General features: G+C 46.1%; 1 protein-coding gene across 2 annotated transcripts in view; it reads right to left on the bottom strand.

Moving 5' to 3' along the window:
- Positions 1-23412, bottom strand: part of tsnare1 (T-SNARE Domain Containing 1) — a 188419-nt gene that overhangs the window by 41659 nt on the left and 123348 nt on the right. For both annotated transcript variants that reach the window (XM_090193776.1, XM_036943565.2), the window contains exon 10: positions 23272-23354. In XM_090193776.1, the coding sequence (XP_090049902.1) occupies positions 23272-23354 (83 nt within the window). The remainder of the gene's footprint in view (positions 1-23271; positions 23355-23412) is intronic.

Here is a 23412-nt window from a genome sequence, read left to right as displayed (position 1 = left end):
TAAATTTCCAAAAAACTAAAATCATGATTTTCCAAAAAAAACCCAGATGTCAGAAACAAAAATGTAAATTCACCCTGAACAACACCTTAATTGAACACACAAAAAATTACACCTACCTTGGTCTGACCATATCTGCATCGGGAAACTTTAATATGGCAGTGAAGGCACTCAAAGAAAAAGCCCGCAGAGCAATGTATGCAATAAAAATGAAATTATTCAAAATCAACATCCCAATTAGAATTTGGACTAAAATATTTGACAGTGTAATCCTACCAATAGCACTTTATGGAAGTGAGGTTTGGGGGCCACTCAATAAACTGGATTTCAAAATGTGGGACAAACATCCAATTGAAACCCTACATGCAGAATTCTGTCGGAAAATTCTACAAGTCCAGAGAAATACACCAACTAATGCATGTAGGGCAGAATTGGGCCGTTTTCCAGTAATAATGAAAATACAGAAAAGATCATTAAAATTTTGGCTACATCTAAATTCAAGTCCAAATTCGAGTCTGCAATCTAAAGCACTTCAAGCCCAAGAGCTGAGCCCAGAAACGAGCCCTCTCAGTCAGCTGGTGTTGGACCTCACCAATCAAGCTGACACCAGCACTGCTTCAAAAGAAAGAATTCCAATAAGCAAAATCATGAACCAATCAAAGGAATCATACTTACAATACTGGAAAAACGAAACAAAATCCCAAAGCCGACTAAATTGCTATCTGACCCTAAACAGAGAATATGAATTGGCTGATTATCTCTACTCTGTCAGAGATACGAAGCAGAGACAGATCCTTACCAAGTACAGGCTGAGTGACCACCGATTGGCAATAGAAACCGGCAGACATAAAAAGACATGGCTACCAAAAGAGGAGCGTGTATGTGGTCACTGCATGACAGGGGAGGTAGAGACAGAGATGCACTTTCTCCTTTACTGTGATAAATATTCCTCACAAAGAGATTCATTATTCACAGAAATGACTACATATATTCCACATTTTTACAAATTGAACCCAGAGGAAAAACTAAGAATACTCATGGGCGAAGGAGCAATGGCTCCTCTTGCAGCCAAATATGTATTTTCCTGCCATAGCCTGAGGGACACTGAATAATAACATCTACATAGTAAACAGTAACTTACTTATTATTACTATTATTGTTATTACTATAATTATTAATGTTTACTGTAGACTGTTACCATTTTATTGTTATTATTTTTGTATTTAATTTTGTATTATTATTTACTACCATTTTATATTATTATTTGCTATCATTTATAATTTTGTTACAATGTATATTGTATACATTGTTGCTTTGGCAATATTGACACAATGTTTTTCATGCCAATAAAGCAGCTTGAATTTGAATTTGAATTTGAGAGAGAGAGAGAGAGAGAGAGAGAGAGAGAGAGAGAGAGAGAGAGAGAGAGAGAGAGAGAGAGAGAGAGAGAGAGAGAGAGAGAGAGAGAGAGAGAGAGAGAGAGAGAGAGAGAGAGAGAGAGAGAGAGAGAGAGAGAGAGAGAGAGAGAGAGAGAGAGAGAGGAAAAAAACTGCTGTCGAGTAATTTTCAGTTTAAACGTTCCACTCCACAACAATTTGCATAAGCAGCCCTGCGTCTGTGATAAGAAGATTGGTAATTTTCAAAGGCTCTGTGGGGATTGAGAATTAAAAGCCTTTCTCCGCTATCTCCTCTCTTGCAGCTGGCCACCACAGATTCCCCGGCTTCTCTCTCACATTTCCTTATAAACTGTGCCTTATAAACTTTCTCTCCCATCCTCTCTCCTTCTCCCTGCCTGAACACAGCAGTCACACAGTGCAGCTTCTCTCTCTCTCGATCTCTCGTCCCTATTCCACTGTTATTTAGGCAGAACAGACAAATAAATAAGGTAGAGAGAGGGAAAATGGGTTTACTATAACAAAGGAACTGTTGCAGTATTTTTAAACTTGAATTTTCCAGCCACAGGGCCGTGAGAGAGAGATGGGAGAGGGAGGCACACAGAGAGCAGAGAGAGGGGGGGACTGAGACAGAACTGAGAAAAGAAAGAAATGCTCTTATCACTAATTTCCTAATCCTCAGGAGAGTGTGTCTTGTAGGCCTGTGGTTGATGACCTTGTACACTGCAGTTCCCTGGGAGGAGGAGAGGGGTGGACTAGAGAGGATCTCCCCAGCTCTATTCCGCTCAGTCTGAATGACCAAGAACAGGACAAACCTTAACCTCAAGCATTTGGTCGATTCTTGCATTGCTCCATATGTCCCCATCTCCCTATCCCCCCCCCCCCCCCCCTACCCTCCCCTCTCTCGCTGCCACTTGCCCACCCGCGCCCGTTCCCGCTGGCTCTCACCCCTGATCCTTTCAGTCTCAGTGTTGTCATTGTCATGGCAAGGTTCTAAGAAATCCCCTTTGTCAGCATAAAGGTCTGGTCAAGGATAAGGGTCAACTGGGTTAGAATGAGCTAGAGAGGGGCTGAAAGAGAAATGAGCTTTATACAATATGTGGCACCTTGAATCCACTCAGTTCATCTCAGAGCCAAAGTCAGAGGAGTGGAGTAAGGGCTCTGCTGAAGAAAGCTTGGTCTCTTGGTGAGGATACGTTTGGAAACGGTCACAAACGCCAAAATGTTGACATATTTTTCTAGCTATACTGTAATGTTGTTTCATATCCCCAAACATGACAATGTGGCACCAGGTATGTGTACATTTCCCAAACATATTGCCATCTAAAGGTGTTCATGCATTTCACAACCATGCCAGGGACCGTGTGTACTGCCTCAGGGTATGGGAAGCATGAGGCTGCTACACTGCATCCTCACAGTCCAAGATGATCCTCACTGCGGTTATTAGCAGCTGCAAGTCATGTCAGACCGTGCCAGCACGCTCCAAACTCATCACCATTTCTCTCATACAGATAGACAATCTCACATTGAGTTTCCGGGAGGGGAAAGCTATTTACCTTATGTGTGACATTAGAAATGTCTTAATAATACAATAATAATGGCACGCAATGATTACTGACATCATATTTTTCCTCCTTTATCGCATATGGAAGACGAAAACTAGCTGCCTCCTTTGCAATGGGATTATGTGAAATGTGTACAATCTAATTCCCAGTCAACTCTGATAATGATATATAAAAGGCAGTGGTGGGCCGTCAGGGCCAGCAAGGCCTTCTCTGCTGGCCTAAACATCATCAGAATATCATTTTTTTTAAATATATATTTTCCCACAAATATGTATTAAATTATTCCCCAGAGTAAGAGTTATACTCTTTATTTCATAGCTTTCCTCTTGGTTGCACTGCTTCCAGCCCCAGGTTGAGATTTGGAGGGCTGGTCTTTATGTTAGATCTTTTATCCAATCAAATTCAGCCATCATGTGTTGCCAGGGGTCTAAAATCTGCCCTCAGGCCTTCAGAATCAACAGTTCGGGCGCTTGTAGTTTAAAGTGAATGGACATGAAAATTTAGTGTCAACCAATCAGCTTTAGAGTTGGCTATTGTACGCCTGCTGGCTGGCTCCAGTGTTACACATGAGCCAGCTAGCAGGCGTAGTGTGTGCACATCTTTTGATTGGATTACCAATATTGAGAGGCAAGTCCTATGGGCAGGCCTATGCAGAACCTCAGAACTAGGAAACTGAATTTGATAAACGAATTAATTCACGTACTACTAAGCTGTTTTTTCAACCCACAATGACAAAAGGAGGAGAAGATATCGATTTGGTCGAGGATATAATTATAACGCCATTCTCAAGATGAACTTTTCGAGAAAAGTTAGACATTGTAAGGAGAGGTCGCCCGACGCTGACGCTACAAAGCCTGTCACAGGCGGGAAAGGGGTTCGTTCGCCACTTTCAAAGTTCCAACTACGAGCGCTATCAATGGCTCACAGGCTCCGAGAAGCACTGCAAACTGAGAATGCCTATTATTTGCAAGTGATCGATTTGGTGTTTGGGGCCACACTGGCTTTGCAAACTTGAGTTGTCTAACCAAGGCAGCAACGAGACACCAAAGTACGGCTGGGCACTTACAAGCAATGGTGCTTTTGAGAACTTTTGGGGACACCTTAAAGCTCAAAGTTTGTGGACCAGAAATGGATAGAAGAATATAAATATAACTCTGTTGCACTCGACTATGTTCTTGCCTATTAGTTGAACTGTACTGTATTGTACTCTTCCCCTGCAATTCTCTGAATAAAAATGTCAATTTCAAGGTGACGCAACGCCTGGTTATACTGCGTTTCTGTCTAAATGTTTAGTGTCTAGAGCCATGGCATCATAATGATGGTAATAAGAGGTGGATTAACTCGGGTGGGACTGTGTAGGACCTCACTGAAGGCCCAGGCCCATGGCACCCCACTGATAAAAGGAGTAGAAAACAAACACTCACGGCCAGTCCTGGGACCCTCAGTGGAAGTACAACTGTAACAGGCTCCCTGTCACTTGTCACTGTCTCTGCTGCATCTCCTCTGACTGGACCACAAACCCCTGCCTGTCCCTGTCCCCATCCCTGTCCCTGCATCGCCTCTGACTGCACCACAAAGCCCTCCCTGTCCCTGTCCCTGTCCCCATATCACCTCAGACTGGACCACAAACCCCCCTGCCTGTCCCTGTCCCCATCCCTGTCCCTGCATCGCCACTGACTGCACCACAAAGCCCTCCCTGTCCCTGTCCCTGTCCCCATATCACCTCAGACTGGACCACAAACCCCCCTGCCTGTCCCTGTCCCCATCCCTGTCCCTGCATCGCCACTGACTGCACCACAAACCCCTCCCTGTCCCTGTCCCTGTCCCCATATCACCTCAGACTGGACCACAAACCTCTGCCTGTCCCTGTTCCCATATCACCTCAGACTGCAACACAAACCTCTGCCTGTCCCTGTTCCCACCCCCGTCCCTGCTTCACCACAAACCCCTCCCTGTCCCCATCCCTGTATTGCCTCAGACAGCACCACAAACCTCTCCCTGTCCCTGTCCCCGTCCCTGTCCCCATCCCTGTATTGCCTCAGAAAGCACCACAAACCTCTCCCTTTCCTCATCCCTGTCCCTGCATCATCTCAGACAGCAGCACAAACCTCTCCCTTTCCTCATCCCTGTCCCTGCATCATCTCAGACAGCAGCACAAACGTCTCCCTGTCCTCATCCCTGTCCCTGCATCATCTCAGAGAGCACCACAAACCTCTCCCTGTGCTCAACCCTGTCCCCATCCCTGGATTGCCTCAGACAGCAGCACAAACCTCTCCCTGTCCTCATCCCTGTATTGCCTCAGACAGCAGCACAAACCTCTCCCTGTCCTCATCCCTGTCCCTGCATCATCTCAGACAGCACCACAAACCTCTCCCTGTCCTCAACCCTGTCCCCATCCCTGTATTGCCTCAGACAGCACCACAAACCTCTCCCTGTCCTCATCCCTGTCCATGCATCGCCTCAGACAGCAGCACAAACCTCTCCCTGTCCCTGTCCCTGCATCGCCTCAGAGAGCACCACAAACCTCTCTCTGTCCTCATCCCTGTCCCTGCATCGCCTCAGACAGCAGCACAAACCTCTCCCTGTCCTCATCCCTGTCCCTGCATCGCCTCAGAGAGCACCACAAACCTCTCTCTGTCCTCATCCCTGTCCCTGCATCGCCTCAGACAGCAGCACAAACCTCTCCCTGTCCTCATCCCTGTCCCTGCACCGCCTCAGAGAGCACCACAAACCTCTCTCTGTCCTCATCCCTGTCCCTGCATCGCCTCAGACAGCAGCACAAACCTCTCCCTGTCCTCATCCCTGTCCCTGCATCGCCTCAGACAGCACCACAAATCTCTCCCTGTCCCTGTCCCCATCCCTGTCCCTGCTTTGCCTCAGAGAGCACCACAAACCTCTCCCTGTCCTCATCCCTGTCCCTGCATTGCCTCAGACAGCACCACACACCTCTCCCTGTCCTCATCCCTGTCCCTGCATCGCCTCAGACAGCACCACAAAGCTACCCCTGTCCTCATCCCTGTCCCTGCATCGCCTCAGACAGCAACACAAACCTCTCCCTGTCCTCATCCCTGTCCCTGCATCGCCTCAGACAGCAGCACAAACCTCTCCCTGTCCCTGCATTGCCTCAGACAGCACCACAAACCTCTCCCTGTCCTCATCCCTGTCCCTGCATCGCCTCAGACAGCACCACAAACCTCTCCCTCTCCCTTTCCTCATCCCTGTCCCTGCATTGCCTCAGACAGCACCACAAACCTCTCCCTGTCCTCATCCCTGTCCCTGCATCGCCTAAGACAGCACCACCAACCTCTCCCTGTCCCTGCATCGTCTCAGAAAGCAGCACAAACCTCTCCCTGTCCCTGTCCCTGCATTGTCTCGGACAGCACCACAAACCTCTAACTGTCCCTGTCCCCGTCCCTGTCCCTGCCCATGCATCGCCTCAGACAGCACCACAAACCTACCCCTGTCCTCATCCCTGTCCCTGCATCGCCTCAGACAGCAGCACAAACCTCTCCCTTTCCTCATCCCTGTCCCTGCATCATCTCAGACAGCAGCACAAACCTCTCCCTGTCCTCACCCCTGTCCCTGCATCGCCTCAGACAGCACCACAAACCTCTCCCTGTCCTCATCCCTGTCCCTGCATTGCCTCAGACAGCACCACAAACCTCTCCCTGTCCTCATCCCGGTCCCTGCATTGCCTCAGACAGCACCATAAACCTCTCCCTGTCCTCATCCCTGTCCCTGCATCGCCTCAGACAGCACCACAAACCTCTCCCTCTCCCTGTCCTCATCCCTGTCCCTGCATTGCCACAGACAGCACCACAAACCTCTCCCTGTCCCTGTCCCTGTCCCTGCATCGCCTCAGAGAGCACCACAAACCTCTCTCTGTCCTCATCCCTGTCCCTGCATCGCCTCAGACAGCAGCACAAACCTCTCCCTGTCCTCATCCCTGTCCCTGCATCGCCTCAGAGAGCACCACAAACCTCTCTCTGTCCTCATCCCTGTCCCTGCATCGCCTCAGACAGCAGCACAAACCTCTCCCTGTCCTCATCCCTGTCCCTGCATCGCCTCAGAGAGCACCACAAACCTCTCTCTGTCCTCATCCCTGTCCCTGCATCGCCTCAGACAGCAGCACAAACCTCTCCCTGTCCTCATCCCTGTCCCTGCATCGCCTCAGACAGCACCACAAACCTCTCCCTGTCCTCATCCCTGTCCCTGCATCGCCTCAGACAGCACCACAAACCTCTCCCTGTCCTCATCCCTGTCCCTGCATCGCCTCAGACAGCACCACAAATCTCTCCCTGTCCCTGTCCCCATCCCTGTCCCTGCTTTGCCTCAGAGAGCACCACAAACCTCTCCCTGTCCTCATCCCTGTCCCTGCATTGCCTCAGACAGCACCACACACCTCTCCCTGTCCTCATCCCTGTCCCTGCATCGCCTCAGACAGCACCACAAAGCTACCCCTGTCCTCATCCCTGTCCCTGCATCGCCTCAGACAGCAACACAAACCTCTCCCTGTCCTCATCCCTGTCCCTGCATCGCCTCAGACAGCAGCACAAACCTCTCCCTGTCCCTGCATTGCCTCAGACAGCACCACAAACCTCTCCCTGTCCTCATCCCTGTCCCTGCATCGCCTCAGACAGCACCACAAACCTCTCCCTCTCCCTTTCCTCATCCCTGTCCCTGCATTGCCTCAGACAGCACCACAAACCTCTCCCTGTCCTCATCCCTGTCCCTGCATCGCCTAAGACAGCACCACCAACCTCTCCCTGTCCCTGCATCGTCTCAGAAAGCAGCACAAACCTCTCCCTGTCCCTGTCCCTGCATTGTCTCGGACAGCACCACAAACCTCTAACTGTCCCTGTCCCCGTCCCTGTCCCTGCCCATGCATCGCCTCAGACAGCACCACAAACCTACCCCTGTCCTCATCCCTGTCCCTGCATCGCCTCAGACAGCAGCACAAACCTCTCCCTTTCCTCATCCCTGTCCCTGCATCATCTCAGACAGCAGCACAAACCTCTCCCTGTCCTCACCCCTGTCCCTGCATCGCCTCAGACAGCACCACAAACCTCTCCCTGTCCTCATCCCTGTCCCTGCATTGCCTCAGACAGCACCACAAACCTCTCCCTGTCCTCATCCCGGTCCCTGCATTGCCTCAGACAGCACCATGAACCTCTCCCTGTCCTCATCCCTGTCCCTGCATCGCCTCAGACAGCACCACAAACCTCTCCCTCTCCCTGTCCTCATCCCTGTCCCTGCATTGCCACAGACAGCACCACAAACCTCTCCCTGCCCTCATCCCTGTCCCTGCATCGCCTCAGACAGAACCACAAACCTCTCCCTGTCCCTGCATCGTCTCAGACAGCAGCACAAACCTCTCCCTGTCCCTGTCCCTGCATTGTCTCGGACAGCACCACAAACCTCTAACTGTCCCTGTCCCCGTCCCTGTCCCTGTCCATGCATCGCCTCAGACAGCACCACAAACCTACCCCCTGTTCTCATCCCTGTCCATGCATCGCCTCAGACAGCACCACAAACCTACCCCCTGTTCTCATCCCTGTCCCTGCATCGCCTCAGACAGCACCACAAACCTCTCCCTGTCCTCATCCCTGTCCCTGCATCGCCTCAGACAGCACCACAAACCTCTCCCTGTCCTCATCCCTGTCCCTGCATCGCCTCAGACAGCAGCACAAACCTCTCCCTGTCCTCATCCCTGTCCCTGCATCGCCTCAGACAGCAGCACAAACCTCTCCCTGTCCTCACCCCTGTCCCTGCATCATCTCAGACAGCACCACAAACCTCTCCCTGTCCTCATCCCTGTCCCTGCATCGCCTCAGACAGCACCACAAACCTCTCCCTGTCCTCATCCCTGTATCACCTCAGACAGCAGCACAAACCTCTTCCTGTCCTCATCCCTGTCCCTGCATTGCCTCAGACAGCACCACAAACCTCTCCCTCTCCCTGTCCTCATCCCTGTCCCTGCATTGCCTCAGACAGCAGCACAAACCTCTCCCTGTCCTCATCCCTGTCCCTGCATTGCCTCAGACAGCACCACAAACCTCTCCCTGTCCTCATCCCTGTCCCTGCATCGCCTCAGACAGCACCACAAACCTCTCCCTCTCCCTGTCCTCATCCCTGTCCCTGCATCGCCTCAGACAGCACCACAAACCTCTCCCTGTCCTCATCCCTGTCCCTGCATCGCCTCAGACAGCACCACAAACCTCTCCCTGTCCTCATTCCTGTCCCTGCATTGCCTCAGACAGCAGCACAAACCTCTCCCTCTCCCTGTCCTCATCCCTGTCCCTGCATTGCCTCAGACAGCACCACAAACCTCTCCCTCTCCCTGTCCTCATCCCTGTCCCTGCATCGTCTCAGAAAGCAGCACAAACCTCTCCCTGTCCCTGTCCCTGCATTGTCTCGGACAGCACCACAAACCTCTAACTGTCCCTGTCCCCGTCCCTGTCCCTGCCCATGCATCGCCTCAGATAGCACCACAAACCTACCCCTGTCCTCATCCCTGTCCCTGCATCGCCTCAGACAGCAGCACAAACCTCTCCCTTTCCTCATCCCTGTCCCTGCATCATCTCAGACAGCAGCACAAACCTCTCCCTGTCCTCACCCCTGTCCCTGCATCGCCTCAGACAGCACCACAAACCTCTCCCTGTCCTCATCCCTGTCCCTGCATTGCCTCAGACAGCACCACAAACCTCTCCCTGTCCTCATCCCGGTCCCTGCATTGCCTCAGACAGCACCATAAACCTCTCCCTGTCCTCATCCCTGTCCCTGCATCGCCTCAGACAGCACCACAAACCTCTCCCTCTCCCTGTCCTCATCCCTGTCCCTGCATTGCCACAGACAGCACCACAAACCTACCCCCTGTTCTCATCCCTGTCCATGCATCGCCTCAGACAGCACCACAAACCTACCCCCTGTTCTCATCCCTGTCCCTGCATCGCCTCAGACAGCACCACAAACCTCTCCCTGTCCTCATCCCTGTCCCTGCATCGCCTCAGACAGCACCACAAACCTCTCCCTGTCCTCATCCCTGTCCCTGCATCGCCTCAGACAGCAGCACAAACCTCTCCCTGTCCTCATCCCTGTCCCTGCATCGCCTCAGACAGCAGCACAAACCTCTCCCTTTCCTCACCCCTGTCCCTGCATCATCTCAGACAGCACCACAAACCTCTCCCTCTCCCTGTCCTCATCCCTGTCCCTGCATCGCCTCAGACAGCACCACAAACCTCTCCCTGTCCTCATCCCTGTATCACCTCAGACAGCAGCACAAACCTCTTCCTGTCCTCATCCCTGTCCCTGCATTGCCTCAGACAGCACCACAAACCTCTCCCTCTCCCTGTCCTCATCCCTGTCCCTGCATTGCCTCAGACAGCAGCACAAACCTCTCCCTGTCCTCATCCCTGTCCCTGCATTGCCTCAGACAGCACCACAAACCTCTCCCTGTCCTCATCCCTGTCCCTGCATCGCCTCAGACAGCACCACAAACCTCTCCCTCTCCCTGTCCTCATCCCTGTCCCTGCATCGCCTCAGACAGCACCACAAACCTCTCCCTGTCCTCATCCCTGTCCCTGCATCGCCTCAGACAGCACCACAAACCTCTCCCTGTCCTCATTCCTGTCCCTGCATTGCCTCAGACAGCAGCACAAACCTCTCCCTCTCCCTGTCCTCATCCCTGTCCCTGCATTGCCTCAGACAGCACCACAAACCTCTCCCTCTCCCTGTCCTCATCCCTGTCCCTGCATCGCCTCAGACAGCACCACAAACCTCTCCCTGTCCCTGCATCGTCTCAGACAGCATCACAAACCTCTCCCTGTCCCTGTCCCTGCATTGTCTCGGACAGCACCACAAACCTCTAACTGTCCCTGTCCCCGTCCCTGTCCCTGTCCATGCATCATCTCAGACAGCACCACTACATTTAGCCCAGCTGCACTCTGGTATTCTGTCTGTGTTTCTCATGTGTCTGTGTTTCTCATGCATCTGTGTCTGTGTTTCTTATGTATCTGTGTCTGTGTTTCTTATGTATCTGTGTCTGTGTTTCTTATGTATCTGTGTCTGTGTTTCTCATGTATCTGTGTCTGTGTTTCTCATGTATCTGTGTCTGTGTTTCTTATGTATCTGTGTCTGTGTTTCTTATGTATCTGTGTCTATTTTTCTTATGTATCTGTGTCTTTGTTTCTCATGTATCTGTGTCTGTGTTTCTCATGTATCTGTGTCTTTGTTTCTCATGTATCTGTGTCTGTGTTTCTTATGTATCTGTGTCTGTGTTTCTTATGTATCTGTGTCTGTGTTTCTTATGTATCTGTGTCTGTGTTTCTTATGTATCTGTGTCTGTGTTTCTTATGTATCTGTGTCTATGTTTCTCATGTATCTGTGTCTGTGTTTCTTATGTATCTGTGTCTGTGTTTCTTATGTATCTGTGTCTGTGTTTCTTATGTATCTGTGTCTATGTTTCTCATGTATCTGTGTCTGTGTTTCTCATGTATCTGTGTCTGTGTTTCTCATGTATCTGTGTCTGTGTTTCTCATGTATCTGTGTCTGTGTTTCTCATGTATCTGTGTCTGTGTTTCTCATGTATCTGTGTCTGTGTTTCTCATGTATCTGTGTCTGTGTTTCTCATGTATCTTTGTCTGTGTTTCTCATGTATCTGTGTCTGTGTTTCTCATGTATCTGTGTCTGTGTTTCTCATGTATCTGTGTCTGTGTTTCTCATGTATCTGTGTCTGTGTTTCTCATGTGTCTGTGTCTGTGTTTCTTATGTATCTGTGTCTGTGTTTCTTATGTATCTGTGTCTGTGTTTCTTATGTATCTGTGTCTATTTTTCTTATGTATCTGTGTATTTGTTTCTCATGTATCTTTGTCTGTGTTTCTCATGTATCTTTGTCTGTGTTTCTCATGTATCTGTGTCTGTGTTTCTCATGTATCTGTGTCTGTGTTTCTCATGTATCTGTGTCTGTGTTTCTTATGTATCTGAGTCTTTGTTTCTCATGTATCTTTGTCTGTGTTTCTCATGTATCTGTGTCTGTGTTTCTCATGTATCTGTGTCTGTGTTTCTCATGTATCTGTGTCTGTGTTTCTCATGTATCTGTGTCTGTGTTTATCATGTATCTGTGTCTGTGTTTCTCATGTATCTGTGTCTTTGTTTCTCATGTATCTGTGTCTGTGTTTCTCATGTATCTGTGTCTGTGTTTCTCATGTATCTGTGTCTGTGTTTCTCATGTATCTGTGTCTTTGTTTCTCATGTATCTGTGTCTGTGTTTCTCATGTATCTGTGTCTGTGTTTCTCATGTATCTGTGTCTATGAAATGGCTTATTTTGGAAGACAAACACATGGGATGTACGTTACATGAATATGTAAAGAGCATATTTCCCTAGTCAGAATCATATAATCTAAAGTTTTAAAGCACCAAGTATAATTTTGTTTCAACTCCAATTCTGAAGTTTTCACGGATGGATAGAGACGGGGAGGATGTTGAATTGTTGTTCAAGTGGAGAACTGACCTTCTGGGGAAATGAATGTTGTCAAATAACTATATAAAGGACAGACCGGCTACACCTTCTTTCCTGCTCTAGACTAAAAGCACCAATAGATACGTCTGTTGACTGTCTGTCTGCCCAGAGATATTTACTCTGTGGATGTTTTAGTGTGTGTTGACCTTGTATCAAATCAAACTGTATTGGTCACGTACACATACTGTATTATGTTATCGCGGGTGTAGTGAAATTCTTATGTTCCTAGCTTCAAAAGTGCAGTAATACGTAAGAATACAAAACAATACATGCAAATAAAATACAAATGTATTAATTCATAAATATAGACATATTAGAACAAGCAATGTCAGAGGGCGGAATATATACACTGAGCGTACAAAACAGTAGGAACACGTTCCGGACATTGAGTTGCACCCCAATTTTGCCCTCAGAACAGCCTCAATTCGTTGGGGCATGGACACTACAAGGTGTTCGAAAGCATTCCACAGGGATGCTGGCCCATGTTGACTCCAATGCTTCCCACAGTTGTGTCAAGTTGGCTGGATGTCCCTTGGATGGTGGACCATTCTTGATACACATGGGAAACTTTTGAGCGTGAAAAACCCAGCCGCTTTGCAGTTCTTGACACACTCAAACCAGTGCGCCTGGCACCTACTACCATACTCCGTTCAATGGTACTGAAATTCACCCTCTGAATGGCACACATACACAATCCATGTCTCAATTGTCTCATGGCTTAAAAATCCTTCTTTAACCTGTCTCCTCCCCTTCTTCTAAACTGATTGAAGTGGATTTAACAAGTGACATCAATAAGGGATCATACTCACCTGGATTCACCCGGTCAGTTTATGTCAATGTTTTGTTTTGTACACAGTGTATATTACCTGATGGTGTGTATAGGCATTATGGACAGTATATGAATAGAAAAGGTGTGTACAGCAGTAGTTATATAGGATGAGCCTTGACTAGAATACAGTATATACATATGAAGTGGGTAAAACAGTATGGAAACATTATTCAAGTGACCAGTGTTCAATGACTATGTACATAGGGCAGCAGTCTCCAAGGTGCAGGGTAGAGTACCGAGTGGTAGCTGGCTGGTGACAGTGACTAATGTTCAGGGCAGGGTACTGGGCGGAGGCAAGGTAGAAGCGTTTTTTTCAGTCTCTCGGTCCCAGCATTGATGCACTTGTACTGTCTCCGCCTTCTAGATGGTAGGGGGAGAACAGGCCGTTGCTTGGGTGGTTGAAGTCCTTGGTGATCTTCAAGGCCTTCCAGGGTCAAAGTGTGCTGTAGATGTACTGGAGGGTAGGCAGTGTGCCACTGGTGATGCGTTGGGCTGACCGCACTACCCTCTGGAGAGCCTTGCGGTTGCGGAAGGTGCAGTTGCCGTTCCAGGCGGCGGTACAGCCCGACAGGATGCTCACAATGGTGCATCTGTAGAAGTTTGTGAGGGTCCTATCAGCCAAGCCAAATTTATTCAGCCTCCTGTTTATTCTGTATACCGGGGTATTTAGAAATGGCCACTGGATGGTCTTTCAATACCGCCAAAACTACTGAAACTATTTATTTGAAGTTTTCAATACATTATAATATTTGTAGCTATTTTTTAAGTAAATACCTGCAGTCAACTTGTGCAGTGTGTTAGGAGATGAAGTAGATTGTGTTCTTATTTCACCTGTCACATTATTTGACATTATGAAGCTTACTTAGTTCCCCAGCACAGTTGAGCCAGTCACGTGTTTGTTTGTAAACAGCTGTGTATTGACAGGGGTCACATTTTATATTGAAAGTCAGTGTTTTTTTTTTCTTCAATAGAGTGATCATCATTAGCGCAACACATTCGGCATAAAATTGCTTCATTTTCATCAGTTGACAACAGAAGTGCAACACTATTTGGCTAGCAGCCACACAAGTAAACAAGCTTACAATGAAAAAGCAAAAACGATGCATGGCCATCATGTTTCTAATGTCATAGAAAGTATGAAGCCAGCTACGTTTCCTAATCTTTAGCTTTATTCGTATAATTTTGCATTTTACTGGAAAAAATAATTCTCATCTGAAGCACATTTGTTTTCGATCTGTGTATAAAAAACAAAGCAAGATATTTATTATGCTTCTTATATTTTTTACTGCATGAAAAACTGCATTAACACGACCCTAGTTTAGCTTACTATCTAAGTAAGTTGCTGAATTAATAAGGTGACAGAGCATCATATTATTTTAGCTGTCTGCCATGTTTGAGAAGTCAAAGCCATTTGGATGAGTTATTTGTACAGCTGCCACTTCAATCTTTATTTCCTTGTGTTTTTTCTACTCTCAGTTCTTGGCCCATCAGTCTGCTCCTACCCCTCTTCTCCAAGCAGAGCAGGTAGGCCCATTGCCCGAGCCACTTCAGACTCCACACTGGAGAGCCAGTACAGCATTTGCACGATGTCTCTCGTTCACATTCGCTTGTAAAGGTCCAAACTCCCCAAACATGACATTCAGTAGCTCCTTCCTATATATTTATAACTTTATGATCTGGATTGCCTGTTGATGCAATTAGTTTATTATTGTTTGCACTAGTTAGCATATGTAGCTAGGAGCTTCCATGAAAATTTGCTATTACTTGTGCTAATTTGGTTAGCATTATGCAAACACCCAGTGGGCTTTTGATGCTCCCTTGTGTACTAAACAGGTAATGCCATAAATCCCGGGGTGAGAGAATGATGGTATGACGATATGAACATCTGGACACCGCCCAACCCTAGTGTGCCCCTGCCCGTCTTCAGTGTTTCTCTGTCTTCTATCTGTCAGGCATAAAATAGTCTGCATTTCTCTCTCTCTCGCTCCCAACTTCCCTTCCTCCTTCCTTCCTTCCCTCCCTGTCTCCAGCAATATGATAACACCAGGAGCTCCAAAAACAAACCATCTGAATTAGCATGATAGTGGAAGTATGTCATATTGATCACAAGAGGAGATACATTTCCACAAAGGCGGCTGACGGGTTTCAAACAGAGACTGTGACGTCCTATGATGTAATTATGGTAACCACCAATCAAGTGAGTCATTGCCTTTCAATTAATCATTATGCATATTGAGTTTGCTCATTCGTAAATCATTACAAACACATTCCCCATAATCAACTTAATCTAATGGCCGACAGACATTTGAAATTAAATGCAACACTAACAGAAGTGTGTTTGAATGAGTCTATATTAAACCATCATTCAACACATAATAAAACAGCTATGTTTCACTAGCGACATGGAGGCTGTATAATATAATAGTATCGTTACACAGTAATGAACAATCACAGTTCATCTCAGGCTGTTGGACATGGATGGGGCTGAGACACAACATCAGTGTTGTAGCTTGAGGAGTCTTCATGTGAGAGGAGTAATCTGCCTGAGGCTAATGGATTATAGATTCAATTTATTTTCAGTGTAAAGCCTTCTGACATGGTGGGCCATGGACTAAAATGTCATCCCCTTTTAATTGACCATTGGTGCTGTTTGACTGAGTTCATGGAACTGTGCCCTTGACTTTCTGCCATTTGTATGTCTCTCTGTGTGTGCGTGTATGTGTGTGTGTGTGTGTGTGTGTGTGTGTGTGTGTCTCTCTCTCTCTCTCTTTTTCGCTCTCTGTATCTTTCCCTTCTCCTCTACAGTCTCTTTCTTGCTCTCCTACTCTCTCCTACTCATCTTCTCTCTCTCATTCACTCTCCCACTCTCTGTATATCTCCCTCCTCAACAGTCTCTCTCTTTCTCTCGTTTCTCTCCTTCAATCTCTTTTCCTCCCTACCACTCTTTATATTGCCCCCTGCACAGTGTTTCTCTCTTCCTCTAGACTAGAAACAGCCGCGTGGATTGGCGGAGAGCTAAATTGCTCTACGTGAGCTTGGTCACGGCTCAGCTCTCCTTGAGATAATGAAATGACAATTAATGGGAAAGCTGTGTGCACTCGCTCATTTGCTCACCCACTCGCTCACTTGCTCACTCACACGCTCACTTGCTCACTCATTCGCTCACTTGTAGAGCAGCAATAGGAACAGCACGAAACAGAGAAAAAGAAGCCTGTAGGAAGGAGAGCAACTCTCACAAAACTTTGGGGGGGAAAGTAATATGGTTTCTATATACTTTAGTAATCCAACAGAAAAATAGAAATGCCAGCATAGATCTGTGAAGAGTGTCCTGACCCTAAACAACTATGGTATTGGTTTTTGGGATATATTACAGTAATATGGGACCTTTTTTCAACAGCAGGGTATTTCTTATGGTGTACATGCTCAATATTCTATTATACTTTAAATAAACTACCCATATAAGAGTAATTGTGTAAGTTATTCAGGAATAATAACTGTGTAAGTTATTCAGGAAGAGTAACTGTGTAAGTTATTCAGGTGTTGTTAGATCCATCCAATAAAATAAATGCATAAAAGCACCTCTCTGAAACAAGCGGATAAATCCCTGACATTGCATGTCTATGTGTGTGTACGGTAGTAGATATGAGAGAGAGGAAAAGTCAAAGAAATGCCATTAGAGAGATAATGATTTAGGAAAAGGGTCGGCTGCTGTTGACAACAAATCACTAAGTAGGACAGTGATATTCATACCATAGATATAAAATAAAGTACAGTAAACTGAAAAAGTATGAAACAGCACATCAGCTCAAATGTGTGTGTGTTTATGCATGTGTGCCTATGTGTGTGTATGTGCTTCAATCTGTAGATAGAGGACTCCTGCTATCTCCAGGAGTGATAATTTGACTTTTTGTCTTAATCTGTTGCTGTCTTTTTGATAGATAGACAGCACTTAAAGTAGATGGCCCCGTCTTCCCAGTAGCCTACTTGGTGTGTGAACTGCTGACTGCTCATAACTTGCAGCTGATTGTTGACACATCAACCAGGATTAAGGGGCAGGGCAATTTGTGATTGTTGTTATTTTGTAATCCGCGGCTGTACTGGAGGGGGAGTGGCTTCACCTCTGTTGGGCAATTAGCAATTGGTGTTAGTACTTCAGTCTCCCCTCTTTTTTCAGCGGCAGCTCTGTCAGCGGTTTTATCGCTGAAACAAAGACGGTTCTGCGGAGTTGTTCTGCGGAGTTGCTTGATGAAGGAAAGAGAGGAAGTCTCATACTTGAGTATCTTACCTAGTTATTTTCAGATGATCTCATTTTTCTCTATTGTAGCTTTGTCAACTATGTGTGTGTTTTCTATACCTGTTCGCTCCTCTCAGTGTAGGTTTTACAGATGCTCCCCACCTTTTAAGTGTAAACTGTGCGCACAACCCATGTGGACTTCCTGGTCGCCGGCAGCATTTGGAACTGCCAATCTGCAGCCAAGAACGACAAGTTCATCTCAGCCTATGCTGGCCCTGACAGAGATATGGATCACCCCAGAGAACACTGCTACTCCAGCTGCTCTCTCTTCATCTGACTATGTGTTCTCTCATAGTCTGAGAGCATCTGGTCATCACGGTGATGTCACAGGGGCTACTCATTCCCTCACTCACCTGTCCATGTCCTCATTTTAATTCCATGCTGTCACTGTCACTTGTCCACTCAAGCTTAACATTGTCATCTATCGCCCACCAGGTGCCCTTGGAGAGCTCCTCAATGAGGCTGACATCTTGATAGGTTCATTTCCTGATGGTGGCTCACCACTCAGTGTACTGGGCAACTTCAACCTTCCGACGTCTGCCTTCGATTAATTTCTTTAACTTTTTATGGCTGCAGGGGCAGTATTGAGTAGCTTGGATGAAAAGGTGACCATTGTAAACGGCCAGCTCCTCAGTCTCAGTTGCTAATATATGCATATTATTATTCGTATTGGATAGAAAACACTAAAGTTTCCAAAACTGTCAAAATATTGTCTGTGAGTATAACAGAACTGATATTGCAGGCGAAAATCAAAACAGGAAGTGGCTTCTATTTTGAAAACTCCATGTTCCATAGCCTCCCTTTGCTGGATTTAAAGGGATATGAACCATATTCTTTTTCTTATTGCTTCATCAAGGTGTCAACAGTCTTCAGACATAGTTTCAGGCTTTTATTTTGAAAAATGAGCCAGAACGATAACATTGCGTCAAGTGGTCACATGAGTTCTGCTCGCGCAACAGAATTTGGACAGCCATTGTTTTCCCCTCTCCTACTATGAAAGACATTTGCGGTTGATCTATTATCGATTATATATTTTAAAAACAACCTGAGGTTTGATTATAAAAAACATTTTCTGTGGACATTATGGAAACTTTTTGGAATTTTCGTCTGCGTTGTCGTGAACGCTCTTTCCTGTGGATATCTGAACATAACGCGACAAACAAACGGAGGTATTTTGGATATAAAAATCATCTTTATGGAACAAACGGAACATTTGTTGTGTAACTGGGAGTCTCGTGAGTGAAAACATCCGAAGATCATCAAAGGTAAACGCTTAATTTGATTGCTTTTCTGATTTTCATGACCAAGCTTCCTGATGCTAAGTGTACTTAATGTTTTGTAGTGCGATCGATAAACTTACACAAACGCTTGGATTGCTTTCACTGAAAAGCATAATTTCAAAATCTGACATGACAGGTGGATTACCAAAAGGCTAAACTGTGTTTTCCTATATTGCACTTGTGATTTCATGAATATAAATATTTGTAGTAATATTTATTGAATGTAGTGCTATGCTATTCAGCAGTGGTTGATGACACTTATCCCGATATCGGGATTGCAGCCATAACAAGTTAAACCTCCTGTTCTTTTGACCTCAGTCTTTCCCAGTCCCCGCCCCCACTCACAAGGCATGCAATTCGCTTGACCTCAACTTTACTAGATGCTGTTCGCCTACTGATCTCACTGCAATCCCCCTCCAGGTCTCTAATAACTACTTTGTTTCCTTTTTTGTGTCCCTTTCTTCCAACCCTACCCAGAAGGTTATGTGGTCGCAATCTTCGCTCTCTGTCTCCCTCTACTCCATCGTTCGTCAACTAGCTTTTCCGAGCTAATAGCTGGGGGACTAGAACATAATTAGTATATAATATTAGCAAAATGAATTTGCCCACACTACAAATTAAACAAAATGTTTAACACATCTGATCAGTACATAATAAACTCAGTGACCATAACATAATGAATTCTGCCACTTAAATGGGTTAAATCTGCAGTTACAAGGAAGAGAGAAAACAGTGGTGGACACGGTGGAAAAACTTGAGGCCTTTACTAGGAAGTTTGAGTTGTTAGATTTGGACTTGTCATCTGGAAGGCTAATGCACTTCAGCACACTGAAGAACGGCAGGCAGAGGGACCAGACAACTTCTCCACAAGATTTGAAGACTACAGCATGCCCAAGGATATCATTGTGTTTGTACGTGATCCTCTCACAGTCCGCCCAGGTGGAGAATTCTCCTCCCTTGCTAAGAAAACGATACCCTTGCTGGATGAGGCTCCAATTCAAACTGAGCTGATTGAATTCCAGACATCGAGCCATCTCAGGGATGCACTCAGGGGTGCCGAGTCCTTGTGTGTTTTGTGTGGCATGCACAATAAAGAAACTTGCATTTTATGTGCCAACAATGTTTGGTTCGACCTACACCTGTGTGTCCTCATTTTCCTCGATGAACGCAGTGACTGGAACTGGTTTTCACATACACTACCAGTCAAAAGTTTTAGAAAAACACTTTAATGAGTAGATTTTCTTTATTTTTTACTATTTTCTACATTGTAGAATAATAGTGAAGACATCAAAACTATCAAATAACACATGTGGAATGCTGCAGTAACCAAAAAAAGTGTTTGAATGAGTAGGACTGCCTGCGCATCAAAATCACATCCATTTTACGCGACATCCACAAGATCGTGTCCAAGAGGATATGCAACTTTTCCCATTGAGTAAGTAACTTAGTGGCCTATATGACTTGAATTAGTAAATACAAACATTATTTTGAGTGCTTATCCAGGGATATTTAGGTCTCAAGCTGACAATATTTTCTGTGTGTTCTGTTGTTACAAGAGCAGGCTATACCAATACAGACATTCAGATACAGACATCAACCTTTTTCTTTAAATTATTGTTTTGTTTAGGATGTTACCGTTTTGGCCAGTTGCAATTGTAAATAGGCCTAATAAAAAACATCCCACATACATTTTTTCATTGTGAAAGATGCTGTTAAGCCTCATAACTAGCTGAGGTAGGCAAAGTTATTTTAAATAGCCCTAGGCTTGGAAGAAATAGACTCCAATTAAACCTTCTTTTTATTTGTAAAGTCAAATTAAGATTATTGTTGAAATGAACTACAATATTTTCAGCACAAGGTGCTGTTCACCTCCTATTGATTTTATTTTTGTTATATTGCTTTTTAAATGGCAATAATATTAATAATTTTTTTGGGGGGGGTGGGGGGTTTGGGGGGCTAAATAATATTGCTGGCGGGACAGATTTGGCCTGCGGGCCACCAGTTGGGGAACCCTGTTCTACTCTCTCCTCTTCTATCCTGCCATCTCTCCCTTCTGCTAAATCCTTCTCACTCCTGTCTCCTGACTCTGCTTCTATGACCCTACTCTCCTCGCTTTCCACATCCTATGACTCTCACCGTCTCCTTTCCTCCCTGCCAGCTCGGCCCTCCCCTCCTGCTCCGTGGCTGAATGACTCACTGCGAGCTTACAGAACAGGGCTGCGGGCATCTGAGCAAAAAAGGAGGAAAACTAAACTTCCGGAGGACCTATTATCCTTTCACTCCATCCTCTATACCTTCTCTTCCTCTGTATCCGCGGCTAAAGCCACTTTCAATCACTCTCAATTTCAAGCTTCTGCCTCTACCTCTAGGAAATTATTTTCAACCTTCTCCTCCCACCTTAAACTTCCACCCCCCCCCTTCTCTGCGAACGACTTGGTCAACCACTTAGAAAAGAATGTTGATGACATCCGCTCCTCATTTACTCCGTCTATTTAGTCCACTTGTCCCACTCACACAGAACTACACTAAGCCTTGACCTCTTTCTCCAGATGAAATCCTGCCTGCTCAACCCCATTCCCTCCTCCATATCCTTCTCCCATTCCTGACCACTGGCCTCGGCACCTTTAACACAGGAAACCAACACTATACCTCTGACGTCAAAAACTACAGTCCGGTATCCCTTATTTATTTTCTTTCCAAGACACTTCACCATGGTGTCTCTGACCAACTCTCTTGCTAGCTCTCTCAAAATGATTTTCTTGACACTAACCAGTCAGGCTTCAAGACGGGTCACTCACACTGCTCTCCTCTGTGTCATAGAGGCTCTCCGCACTGCCAAAGCTGACTCTCTCTCCTCTGTTCTCATCCTCCTAGATCTATCCGCTGCCTTCGAGATGATGAACCATCATATCCTCCTCTCCACCCTCTCAGGGCTGGGAATTTCAGGCTTTGCACACTCTTGGATTGCATGCTACCTGGCAGGCTGCTCTTACCAAGTGATGTGGTGAGGATCTGTGTCTGCACAATGTTCTCTCACTACTGGTGTCCCCCAGGGCTCAGTTCTACTATATCCGTAGAGTACGATCCTACGTCACACAGGTAGTGGCGTACGTCCTAATCAAGGCACTTGTCATCTCCCATCTGGATTATTGCAACTTGCTGTTGACTGGGTTCGCCGCTTGTGCCATCAAACCCTTGCATCTTATCCAGAACACAGCAGCCCGCCTGGTGTTCAAGTTCTCCCATGTACCCCCCTACTAGCACTGACATCGCTGATAGCTACTTTATTGAGAAGAAAATGTACTTACTACTGTATGACTGATATATGGGGTTGCCGTACCTAGCTATCTTTAGATGAATTAACTGTAAGTCGCTAAATGACGTGTGTGTGTGTGTGTGTGTGTGTGTGTGTGTGTGTGTGTGTGTGTGTGTGTGTGTGTGTGTGTGTGTGTGTGTGTTTGCAGACAGAGTATCAGGGTCATAAAACCTCACTGTGCGGGGTGTTGTGAAGCTATCTACTACTAGTAACAGAAAAGGTTACCTTTTTATTAACCCAATGACACTTTTGTCAATATATAATTTAGGATAGCCAGAGGGCTACACGCTACAGCCCTATGCTACCAACACTGACTTCTAAGCTCTACTGTGATATAATCCAAGCAAGGGTGACAGGGGGGAAAAGTATGACATACAATTACTAGTCAATATACACAAGGAAAATGAAAAAAAATAATAACCTTGGGCATTTTGTGAATGTGCTACCAAATGGAAATGAGACTCACTCAAAAGAAATCAGAAAGAAATCATAACCAAGTAATACTTCATTGCAGTCTACCGTCTGATGCACATTACTAATGTATTTCCGTTCTTAGTCAATAAAGTTGTACAATGAAATTGAAACCTCATAATCATTATCTTGGTGGAAGAAACAGTTGTTTATGGAATTGGAGTTCAGTGTTGGTATATTTGTTTGATTTTCCTATTAGACTCCAGGCTAACATTTTACTGTTTCCATCAGACCAATTAATTTAGCTAACGGCAAAAGCTGATAAAATATGACATGAAAATGTGATCTTTATTGTTATTTCCACAGCATCATAATGAACGCAATAAAGTAGTATGAAATAGCAAACCCTGCTATTTGAAATCATGTTTGTCCTACTGATCCTGTAAATAGATGTGTATCAGCATGACACCTGAAAATCTCTATTAAAATGTAATGTCAGTACCAGCAATACACAGACATGACAATATACAGGAACTGCATGTAGTTGACATAAACGCCTGACCGCACACCCGCCTGTAAGTACACAGACACACACACAGACATACACATATGCACACACACACCCACATCACTGAACCTGGACAATGAAATGAGGATACTACTGCACCTGGTGATGGCTGGCCTTTGCTAGCTCCTGATTGGCTGACTCCACGTTGGATGTGGTGGTCTGAATGTAGTCCTCAATGCTATCTGAAGAGACATAACAGCATGGTAAATATAACGATTATACTTCATAGCAACACAGATA

This window comes from Oncorhynchus mykiss, chromosome 2 (genome assembly GCF_057628025.1).
Source record: "Oncorhynchus mykiss isolate SJ-2025 chromosome 2, ASM5762802v1, whole genome shotgun sequence".
NCBI classification, from domain to species: Eukaryota; Metazoa; Chordata; class Actinopteri; order Salmoniformes; family Salmonidae; genus Oncorhynchus; species Oncorhynchus mykiss.
Note: the sequence above shows the minus strand (reverse complement) of the source record. Positions and strands in the feature narration are given on the sequence as shown.